We start from the raw sequence: 12,321 nt of genomic DNA on the forward strand, positions 1-12,321 counted from the left end.
GGGGGCGCTTTTCAGTAATTGTCATCGAATTGTACCCGCAAACTACTCCTCCAGTTATAAATCATAATGAATGCAATAATAATATACTTGTTTCGCTACCTCAGAATTACACAGCTCTATCTGACACTTTTGGCTGTTTTGGGTCTCTACGACGATGGGGTCAGAAACATAAATATTCTATATCTGTTCTGTCAAAATCGTAATTTTATTCGGAGTCGTTAGCAAGATATTCAAAACATTGCATTCGGAAAAGCTTGACATGATGTGAAACTCAAAATCTTTAATGCCAAACTTCTCAAAACTGGGTAATTAGCAGATAGAACCATTTGAGGTACCGAATTGTAAATCTAACTAGCCCTTCCTTACCCGTCACAAAACTAACAGGGAATCTGTAAATCTCATTGAAATGATTCCACGCCATTGCCGCACCATACTGTCCTATCGTGAACAGATATGTGATATTGATTACAAATTTCGTCGCAACAAGCACATTGTGATCCTTTTCGGCACCCATTAATTAAAAAAAAACCCAGTCTGCCTGATCAGTTGACAAAAAAACAACAAAGTTGAATAATTTATAATCCATATAAAATACTGGCGCATGAAATAGTTCAAGAGGTTCAACCATCGCGACTTGTTTACCAAGTCATGTTTTAGGCATGGCACCGTCTGTGAAACTGCTAAGCTTTCGACTCTCTTTCGAGCAGTAATATTGCATACACCTAGCACAGTTTTGTTACAAGTGAGCTCTCATTGTTGCTTTATTATACAACGGTAACTTACTGCGACGCGTGTCAATAAAAACAATCAAATAAAACTGAACAACACTTATTGTTTTAATATGGTTAATTTGAATAAGATGATGAGTCTAACACGAATTTACTACCAAGATTTAAAGTTTAAAGTGCTTTGTTAAGGCATGGACATGTGTTTCAATTTCACCTTCTACTGTGCGTTTTAATTTCACCTTAGACTTTGTGTCCCGCAGTAGCTGTATGTTTTATAGCCAAAATTATGGTAAAAGCCAAAGGTTTTAGTTGTTTTTTAAAATGGCAGTTCAAAGACTATCGTTATAGTATGTGCACAAATGGAGAGACGACATAAAACAACAAATGCGACATAAAATATGAGTATTTCAGAAATAAAACATTATGTAGAAAAATACAATACTTTGGCCACTTCAAACGACGCGAGACAATTGTCAAAGAGGTGCTGGAAGAAAAGATGTGGGGCAGAAGAGCTAGAGCAAGGCAAAAAATAACATGGATGGACAACATAAGAACATGAATTGGCCTAGATATTGCAGAATGTGCAACGGAAGTGCGTGACCGTGACAGATGGGGGTTATTACACGTCAGCCTCTGAGTCAGAGATGACACCTCCAGGTATCCAGGTATTTCAGAAAAAAGGAGGCTATTCAGGCGCAAGGCAGTCTGGACGGACTTGCATTTGGTGTGTGCATTCCAGAATCAGGGTTGACGACACAAACTCTTTTAGTGATAGGCTCGATTTTGGATTGTCTTTTTTAAAGTAAGGTTTTACGGCGCTCGCAACTGCATACGGTCACATGAGCGCCAAGGGGTGGATGGCAACAGAGAAGTCTAAAAGAGGAATCAGGCTTACTCTGCTCACCTCTCTAGCCTCAACAGCACAAAGTCTGCTTCGACTATCAAGACACCCCGGTGTCGTAGAATATTTCGGAACCAGGATAAATCGGAACTGGTTCCCAAAAATCCTAGGATATTTCGGAACCATTCCCATTTATCCTGCACCTGGCGGCAGGATATTTGGGAACCTCCAGGATATTTCGGAACCACCATCATCCCTGTGTGATACGCAGTGTCTCACACTTCACTATCAAAGGAAACAGACAAATGGATAAAATTAAACATTTTTATTAGCAAGCTTGAGGGGAAAAAAAGAATAGTATTGTATTACGATACAATCTAAAAAAAAGTCTGTTACAAGCACCTCAAAATTACAGCTATCGAATATCTAGACCCCCTCTGCCATGGAAGACTTCAATATAATGATTCTATTAATCGCTGCCGCAGATACGTGACCGGTGAATTTGCGTACAGGCTTGATATGGACTCATAAAAAAATGCATATGTACTTTGACCTTTCACCAAATAGTTTACTATTTGCTCTCTTCTTCTAAGACGCAAGGGTGACATGTAGGTTCATTAACTACATGTATTATCCAAAAACAAGCATTGGACTAAACCACTTTTAAGCAGGGGGGGGATAGAAAACGCAAGACCATAAAGAATTCAACAAATTGATGCATTTTTGGTAATATTTTTCCACCATTTTTTAGACATACTATCAATGCTGCACAACTTAAAATGGTAATCTGGCCTAAATGAATGATAAAAAATATAAAGAAGAACAAAATTAAACAAGCTACTCAATAATTCATTTCCTCTTTGTCTTTCGGTCTGAATAAATGTAGGTCTACTAGGCCTACTAATGAAAGCAATTATAATTGCACATTGTCAGATTATTGTCATACTTTTCCTCGCTAAGTGCTAAGATGCTACAACACAATTAAATTATTACATTGTATCATTTTATATAAGTCCCTCTTCTTATGTTTTACCCAACTTGACTGACATTTAGAATTTAAAAGAAAACCACAGCTAAGTGATTATATCAGATTGTTTCGATTTTTGTTGTTTTTGTTGAAGTAGTTGTTTTTTTCTAATTAGGATAAGGCCTAGCCTACCCTCTAAGATCTAATCTAGATCTAGGTCTAAATATTATATCTAGTAGATCTACAGCCAACTAGATCTACTCATTTTAAAGCATTATATCAGATTATACTAACAACACGACCCTAATGCAAGTTAATATTTTACATTATAAATCTATAGTGGATGTACCCCAAGTGGCCACGTACCCCCAGTGGCCACAAGGCCTCAATATCTAATGAAAAAAGACCATCCCTGATATGAAAAGAGACTGGTTTCTGGAGAAAATAGGTAATCATTCACGTCTAAACCTTAACATTCACCAAATCAAGTTCAATGAACAGAAAATGGGGCTTTGAACTTTGTGTCTCTGGGCATGCAACTTTGTAGTTGGGGGTACATCCACTCTAGATCTAGATCTAATCTGGGTCAATCTATCTAGGCTTTGTAGATTCTTGACATACATTTAGTTCTAGTGCTTGAAGGAGCGATATGGAAGGGAATGGGTGAAAAGTTGGGTACCCTGAGTTTAGATTATTCTGCAAAGCAAAATATGGTTGTAGGCCTATAAGAAAGCTATTTATGGACCAAACCGCAATTTTTCGTTAAATTTTGCGTGCTCGAACTGATGGGTCACCCTTCGCCCCTGCGGGTGAGAGAGAGAGAGAGAGAGAGAGAGAGAGAGAGAGAGAGAGAGAGAGAGAGAAACTCAGTACCAGTTGTGGATGTAGTGTAACCACTGGCCTTCTGTTCGTTGGAATCACTGGATACAGGCTGGCTTGGCACAGAAATGTCCACTTCTTTGTCTTCATTCAACTGTTCCCAGATATGATCTGGGATATCAAAAACAATAGGCCTACTCCCGTCATGTAGCAGTTCTCTCTCACTCTCCATTTCACAGATATTCGCTGTAGCTGGTAATCTCACGTTGCTGGAGTACAGTGAATTGTAACTCAGTGAATTTTGACATGGAATGATGCAAACAGAATATTGCTGATCATTACTTTCTGCTGCTCTTCACAATGGCAAACAGTGCTTAATTAACAGCTTATACTTAATTACTTGATCGTGTACCTTGGACTATAAACTAGTATTTTAGTAAGCTTTATTCTATTACAGTGAGAAGAGATTTATTGCCCAACCTCATCAAAGCGGCCACAAAATCTTTTTAGAAAAAGTCATAAAGTCAAAAATTCATGTGGGCTTATGACCTTCTAGTCGGTTCCGAAATACCCTGGTGGTTCCCAAATATCCTGCCACTACAGTCAGGATTAATCGGAATGGTTCCCATTCGTCCGGTTCCGAAATATCCTGTGACACCGGAAATAGCAGTTCACAAGAGAGTGACAAATATACAAAAAAGTAGAGGAAAAATGGCGATAGTAAGGATGAGGAAAGAGAAAGCAGCAGTTCCCCCTATGTCGTTCCGGCAGGGTATGAGCATGACATTGATCATTTAGCCCGTTCACAGTTCTTTTGCGCATAAGAACATTTTAATATCCTCCCTTTTGGGAATGGCCTAAGGACACTTCAGTCAGAAGCACTGCCCTGGGGGGGGAGTGGATTATCCGTTTTGTCTATCTCCCATTAACGCCAAAAGTAGCCCCACCCACGATGTGTACTCCAAATCCAGACGGAAAGGGAACAATTATGACGAAATTAGAACTGCGCATCATATCGTATTAATTAGGCTAATAATGTTATCTATGAAATACCGTTTAATGGCAAATCACTTACTCTAATTTAAAAGTCACGAAGGTGAGTAAAAATGAGGTATGACAAAATGGAAGACCCTGTCCTCAGAATATATTTTTTCTTTCCTAATAATATATATAATTTCGGCCACTGTAATTTCAACTGGATTGACACCCTAGCGGTAAGCAATATGGAAACTACATGTACTTATGTCCAATATTTTCGTCTACCCCCACGAATACATGTACTTCTATTTTTGAGTGTTTGAAATACATCTAGAGCCATGAACCATGCATTTAGTTAGTCATCTCAGGCAACGTAGGTGCTATGTAAGGAAAGAAAAACATGACTAATTTATGTGCGTGGGAAGTGTTTTACTTATACCGAGCAAAAATAACAGGAAATTAATTAATATCGTAGGGTGTTGGATTAATCCTGTTTTCCTCTTTCACCCAGCGCCTGCTTGCGCGTATGGGAAACACTAGAAGAGAGAAGGGGGAGAAAATAGGAGAGAGAGAGAGAGAGAGAGAGAGAGAGAGAGAGAGAGAGACAGACAGACAGACAGACAGACAGACAGACAGACAGACAGACAGACAGACAGACAGACAGACAGACAGACAGACAGACAGACAGACAGAGATGGAGAGGGAGAGAGAGTCAAGAAGAGAGAGACAGAGAGGGGAGGGGGAGACAGAGAGAGAGAGAGAGAGAGAGAGAAAGAGAGAGAGAGAGAGAGAGAGAGAGAGAGAGAGAGAGAGAGAGAGAGAGAGACGGAGACGGAGACGCAGACGGAGACGAAGACAAACAGATAGGAACAAGGAAAGGAAAGAAAGAAAGGAGGGGGAAAGAGAAAGCGTGTGTGTTGTAATTTGAATTATACTGTGTTCATATTATTGTACTTGTATTGCGTATTATGAGTTCCTGGCAGAGCAGTTTTACTTTTGTACCATACCATCCGGGTTATATATTTCAAATACGAGCAATTTCAGGCTGATCACACCTCAAGCAGAGCTAGTGAACATATTTCATAAAGTTCTCCTTGGCACTATTTGATGAGCGCATAATTATTACTCTTACTTTACAAAAAGATATTCCACACTTGAACGCAGTCAACTTTGTCATCCAATATTTTCTACCTCACAACTTCCCTATATCTCCGCTCATATTTAGCCTACGTACATAGAATAAACACCAATCCGAGAAGAAAGGACATATCCTGCAATAAAAGTAGTTCTGTTTTCAACTAGATGGATTTAATGCCGTTTCGTATATTTTTGTTATGGCTGCAAACAACAGAGCGCTGCTATGCCCCAGGTTAATGAGAACAAGGTGGAAGATCTCAGTGTCACAATCCAATTGATTAATTTTAAAAGTGCGTTAGGTACAAATCATAAAGGAGACTCGGCAAGTTCAACAATTGAGAATGGAATGTTAGGAAGTGGGCATGTCAAAACGGACTGCGGTCAGTCTACAGGTGTCACCATTGTCAAAAGTTGCGCACGGAATGACACAGCCCTACGACGCTGTGAAAAAATAACGACTTGGCCATACTTTTAAGTCTGTTTTTTTTTTAAAGAATGTTGAACAGAACAGAATGTTTTTCCATTTCCGCTTGGTCGACGCTGTCAGGATGTTGTTCAAGCAAGTCAGCGCGGCATTCTTTGGGCATAAAAGTCGACATCCTTTAAACAATGTTCGAATATTTAAACGACGTGACTACCGCTCTCACGTCCATCTCTGATAGCATCGAGTCGTGGCTGGAAAGCCGTTGAAACAGCCCAAGTATATCCAAACTTTAAGAATGCTTTTAAAAATTCGTAAAAAGGGCCATCTACCTCCAAGGCGAGCAAGACGCAAACTGGAGCCATAGAGCGTGATCATCATGTGGAGTTTTAGTCATAGGTAGAGATCTAGTACTGTCGCCTTTGTGCGTCTTGGCAGTCGATCTTTAAAGCAGTTGGCATGTGGAGACCAAACACAGAAAGTACACATCTTTCTAAATGTGGCTGGCTTGGTTTCCTGACAGGATGCCGCGGCGAGAGGAAATGTTCCAGGAAGATCCACAGTAATGTGGACACCACTCTCTTCCATATGTCAACATATGATGAACAGGGATTACGTCAGGGTACACAGTTTTGATTATCATAATATAAGTCAATGGTCACAACTAACTGAAAAAAACGTGTAAAGATTGGCCACGGATGATCATTGAACCTTTGACTATTTTAAACAACATATAAACACAAAGTAGAGAAGATCTGAAGGTATAATGAACGACCCGTTTTTACGAAACTGGGTACGGCTGCACCAAAAAGGAAGACAACAGTCAGTCACCAAGTATGATGACATAAGCGTACAAATCGGCCTCGGGGCAAGAGAAAACCCAGAAAAAGGTGGATTGAAGGGGGTAAAGGACATCTCAGAAGCTCTCAATTTCCGGCTCCAGGAAGCTTTCCAGTTCGCCAAGTCCCGACGTTTCTACTTCCTCGTGACACCACACGGTAGAAGCGGTATATAGAATGGAGTATTTGCTCTTTAAACTATGCTATATTTAGTCGCTTCCATCAGAGCAAATGTGCACCAATGCATAGGTCGAGAGATAGAGCAAGTCCGCTTTCCTAACACCAAGTTTCCCAACACCTCGTTGGTGAGATGCCATTCATATTTCACAATCTCCCTGGTGAAGGAATGGAAGAATTGTAGCGTACATACCACTCTAATCGGACTCTCTGGCTTCCATGAATACACAAAAAAAATGTTGCAAAGCGGTTCTGACAAAAAATTTAGGGACAGAAAGGGCATAACCGATAAATAGGTTAGTCGCAACCATACACATAATTTTGTAATATGTTATGGAAGACTTTAGCACTGTTATGGCCGCCGCTCCTTTTTCGATATTAAAAAAAATCTTTGCTCATGTGTGCACCGTAGGCGCACAATTAATGAAGGGCATAACCAAAGATAGTACATAACAAGATGGTCCACTCAGCCAAAAAAAGTGTCCGCGGAAGTCCGCTCATTGCTTCAGATGGAGCTGCAGTCTTTGTTTTGAAGCTCTCTTTCGTTTCTCCAGAAGAAGAATAGGAATAGCACCCCCTTGCGTGCGCAGATCGACTGCTGTTCATCAGCTGTTCGGGTTCGCTCAATGCCGGGTTTTAGATTTTTAAAATTTTTATTGACCTCTCGCATTTTATTCTAAAGTCAAATGAAACGAAGAAAACAGAGGTTTTTTGTCAGCGTAAGCATTTTTTAAAAAGCGTTCCTTCGAAATCTGAATTCTAATTTATTCAAAAACTTGTTAGTTTCAATTTGATTTTTTCACACAAGTAGGGTAACTCTGTTCGCAAAGGGTACTCTTTTTCGAAGAGGACGCCACTGGATTTTGAGGACGCTTTTTTAACTGGCTCAAAGAGAGGTATAATGAGTGACCCATTTTGGCGAATAAAGTGCACGAGACAACATTTTTAAAGCGTGGAAAAAATGTTATAGGTCCTGTGTTAATTCGAAACTATTTCCCAATATCGTATTGCATAATACCCCGCCATTTCACTTCGGGCCCTGGGGATGCCCCTTGGGAGATACGCTTTATACTGGTATTTCTCTTTTTAAAAGTTTATTATATCGAATAAGAATTATAGTTTTAATTATTTTCATTTTGTTCAATTCAATTTTCTTTTTGCTCTCTCTCTCTCTCTCTCTCTCTCTCTCTCTCTGTTTCGTGTATACTGCTTTTGTTATCCTGTGGTGTTCACTGGTTCCAACAATGGTGTCCCAGCTGCTATTGGATTTCTTCTGTCAACCCAATTTCCGGTTTGAAAAACGTGTGTGTGTGTGTGTGTGTGAGAGAGAGAGAGAGAGAGAGAGAGAGAGAGAGAGAGAGAGAGAGAGAGAGCTAGTGTTGGTTCCTTTACCCTTTCTCTCTTTCTAACGAAATTTCTCTTTTACTTTCATCAATGTCCCTGTTTCTTCCCACTCTAATCTTTCTCTCCCACTCACCACCCTATCTTTCCATCCTTCTCTCTTTCGCTCTCTGTCTGTCTGTCTGTTTGTCTGTCTGTCTCTGTCTGTCTTTCTGTCTGTCTGTCTGTCTGTCTATCTGTCTGTCTGTCTGTCTGTCTGTCTGTCTCCCCCTCTCTCTCTCTCTCTCTCTCTCTCTCTCTCTCTCTCTCTCTCTCTGTTTCGTGTATACTGCTTTTGTTATCCTGTGGTGTTCACTGGTTCCAACAATGGTGTCCCAGCTGCTATTGGATTTCTTCTGTCAACCCAATTTCCGGTTTGAAAAACGGAAGGAGTATCCCATGCCATGTTTAAAAATGTTTCAGACCAGATCCAGTGACAAACTTGGTGACTAATGATACAGAATAGAGAATGTTTATTATCATGTCTTATTACCTAGATTTCAGTTACGACAAAGGGTTAGTTTTTTTTCTTTTTAATCGGGATATGAAGACAAAAATGTGCTTACCTCCACTTGCTAACCATTAGATTCCAATGGCATACGGTCAAAAAGTGTTGCGGTTTTTTGGAACACACGAGAAGTTAAACTACGCTCAGCACATAAAACGGAAAAACATTTTTTTTTAAAGAAACAGAACATTTTCGAGTTGCTGACAGAAAGATTTCATTCATTGCTGTTAACTCTTTGAAGACATAGCGGAGACATACGTCTGAGAGCAGCAGACCACCAAAGGCACTGTTGTTACTGCACTTTTGAACTATCGTACACTCATCCGAAATATGAATTTGCATTTTTGATAGTATCCATGCCTTTAAGAAAAGTTTCAGATTTTTTAAAAAACCCAACCGATTTGGACAGTAGATTCTATTTAGAAATAAGGAAATCAACTATGCCACTTTTTAAAAGTGACATCATAGAACTCTTACTCGTGGGTGTTTTTTTTTTAAGCTTCTAGTTATTGGTGTCGAAAAAAAATGCTTGTCACTTGTTTCATAATCTTAGCATAGCAGGGTTTTGTTTTTAAAAACAAACACACACAAAAACAAACAATAATCCAATTATTGAGTCAAGTTAACTTTTGTTCAAATTGGTAAGTACTGATTTTTTTTTCAAGTTTAACAAAACCGCGGGGGTGGGGTAGGGCGACATATGGCGGTTATGCTATAATTGTGACTGTAAAGTCAAGAATTGAAAGAATCCCCCCCCCCCCCTCAACAACTAAAGGTTGAAAAAGCCTGCCCAACTAAATCCACAGCAAAACTGCTGTTTTTATTGTTGTCCACAATATAATCATATATGATATAATAATTTTGTTTTTTGCGTTTCTTTACTTTTGTTTTGGGGACCGCTTCAAGCCTCCTCGGGACGACTGTGCCTTTCCTCACCCGTTCATGAACTCTTTTCCAGGAAGTTGTCAATCCAAGCCCATTGTGGCAGTACATGCCCCCCTTCACGCCGGGTCAGAGTCAGGTCGAACAAAAAGTACCTCAACGTCAACTGCGACAGCAACTGCCACTGCAGCAGCAACAACAGCAGCAGCAACAACCGCAGCAACAGCAACAACCACAGCAGCAGCAGCTGCTGCAGCAACAGCAAACAAATCCTCAGCAAGTGCAGCTGCAACAACAACCGCAACCAATCCAGGTAGAATCTCTTTTTCTCTCTGTTCTTTTTCCCTACCTTTTCTCTCCTTCTCTCTTTGTCTCTCTCTCTGTCTCTCTCTCTGTCTCTCTCTCTCTCTGTCTCTCTCTCTCTCTCTCTCTCTCTCTCTCTCATTCTCTCTTCCTTTCTTTCTCCCTTTTTTCTCTTTCTCTCTCTATTCTCTTCTCGTCCTCTCCCTCCCCCCATGTCTGCAGTGTGTGTATGTGTGTATGCAGGCCTGTCGAGAGGGGGGGTCAGGGGAGGCCAATGCCCCGGGGCCCGGGGGTTTGGGGGGCCCTCAAGCAAGGGGAAAAGAGAGAGAAAAAAGAGAGAGAAAGAGAGAGAGAGAGAGAGAGAGAAAGAAAGAGAGAGAGAGAGAAAGAGAGAGAGAGAGAAAGAGAGAGAGAGAGAGAGAGAGAGAGAGAGAGAGAGAGAGAGAGAGTACGGTACAAAGCTTTGAAATAAAAGATGCTGCAAGTTGAGCTGTATATCTGACAACTTCACAGAACTTTGGTAGTGCTTTCTTGGACTTCTGGAAATGATTGGCCATTATGATCCTCTCCTTGCAGAGCATCTTACAAAAGTTGAACAATCAAAAAAAAAAAAAGAAAAAAAGGCGCCTACAAGTTCACTATCTATCACCAGAAAGTCAAAATGAATTCATCCAAAGTTGTGCATCAAAAGTGACAGGCGTGATTTTGAATGAAAGAGCGGAACGAAATATTACTCCACTAATGTTGATGCAACACCAGACTCTTCACACGTCGAACAAACTGTTTTTATTTTGCGTTATGTTCTCTTGGACAGTGATGCAAATGTCTATAAAGTAGAAAAGAGATTTCTGAAATGTGTAGATTGTAACTAGAAAACAGGAGAAGACATCGCTAAAATTATCCTTGATACACTGAATAAAAAAACCAAAACATTCCAATTACAGACTGCCGAGGCCAAGGCTACAACAACGGTAGCAACATGTTGTGTGGTCTGTATAATGGTGCACAGGCTCACATTTTAAGACAGTGATCACTTGCCACATGCTCTCCCTGTGGCTATCATAGTTTGAATTTGTGTGGCGTGCATTCTGCAGAAAGCTGTTCAACAGTCATAATTTTCTTTAGAGTTGTACAGAAGCTGTATAACACTTTTAGTTCCAGTCCTCAAAGGTGGGAAATTTTGAAGCAAAACATCCCCAGCTCTTTGCACAATATGTCTCAGACACGTATGTCAGCACGTGTTGACAGTATCAGGCCTTCTGCGGCTCACTTCGGAGGACTGAGAAAAGCTGTTCAAACTGTTCTTCAAATGAACCTCCCCCCAGAAACACGTTCAGATTTGACTGGTATTCTTAAGTACTTGGCATCATTTGAATGTGTGATAATGGCACTCGTTTGGCTCAAAATCCTCACAGCAATCGATCACTGAAATAGAGTGCTTCAAGCACGAGAAGCAACTCTTTACGTTGAGGTGGCAAATATCAATAGTCTGATTAAAGGTTTGAAAAGCTTACGAGATTAATGGGACGCAATCTTGAGTGAGTCCAAATTAGTAGCAGATAACTATGAGATTGAGCATTCATTAGCCGAAACAGCAAAACGACAAAAGAAAAGAAAGCTTTTTGCAGACGAGACAGAAGATGTAACAGACTACCAAAATCCCGAGAACAAATTCAAACATGAAGGGTTTTTTTTATGTCCCCATTGAATGCAGTGACAAAACTCAATTCGTTATTTAGTGTTTTGTGGAAATATCTCCAAGAGGAAGTCGGTTTTATTCGCGATCTTGCAAAAAAATTGCACGCGGAATATGAAGTGGATGCATCAGCAGACCGTGCGCAAGAGTTAGAACATTTGAAAGTGATTCATTTAGCGAACATTGGAGAAAATATCCTGCCGCATCTTCAGTTGCTGAACAGCCTTATTACCTAAAACTGGATGCTTTGTTTCCAAACGTTGTTATCATGTTGAGAATCTTCTGCACCTTGCCTGTCACAGCTGCGCTAGCTGAACGTTCCTTCAGTACCCTTTCTCGGGTGAAAAACATTTTGTGGTCCTCAATGCGCCAAGACAGACTCACAAGTCTTAGAATTTTGGCCATAGAGGCCAGTCTAGCGCGAAAATTGGACTACGAACCAATAATTGACAGTTTTACGAGAGCTAAATCCCGTAAGGCTCCGTTGTTGTAAGAAAAAAAGGTATACTACATTGCAATTTATTTTAATTTCTGTCATTGGTTTATTCATCTTACCTTCATTTTTAACTACCCGGTAAATCAGAAAAATTAAAATTAATTTTATGTTGACAACTCCGAGCACTTGATGGAGGGGGACGAGACAAA

The 12,321-nt window shown here is 40.2% G+C and overlaps 1 protein-coding gene across 1 annotated transcript in view; it reads left to right on the plus strand.

The window, feature by feature from the left end:
- The window catches only part of LOC101849930 (mushroom body large-type Kenyon cell-specific protein 1-like), a 63,181-nt gene extending 52,652 nt beyond the window's left edge, over positions 1–10,529 (plus strand). The window contains exons 6-7 of the mRNA XM_013082992.2: positions 9,754–9,990; positions 10,494–10,529. Of these exons, the coding sequence (XP_012938446.1) occupies positions 9,754–9,990; positions 10,494–10,529 (273 nt within the window). The remainder of the gene's footprint in view (positions 1–9,753; positions 9,991–10,493) is intronic.
- Positions 10,530–12,321: the final 1,792 nt, after the last annotated feature.

Source organism: Aplysia californica, unplaced genomic scaffold (genome assembly GCF_000002075.1).
Source record: "Aplysia californica isolate F4 #8 unplaced genomic scaffold, AplCal3.0 scaffold00204, whole genome shotgun sequence".
NCBI classification, from domain to species: domain Eukaryota; kingdom Metazoa; phylum Mollusca; class Gastropoda; order Aplysiida; family Aplysiidae; genus Aplysia; species Aplysia californica.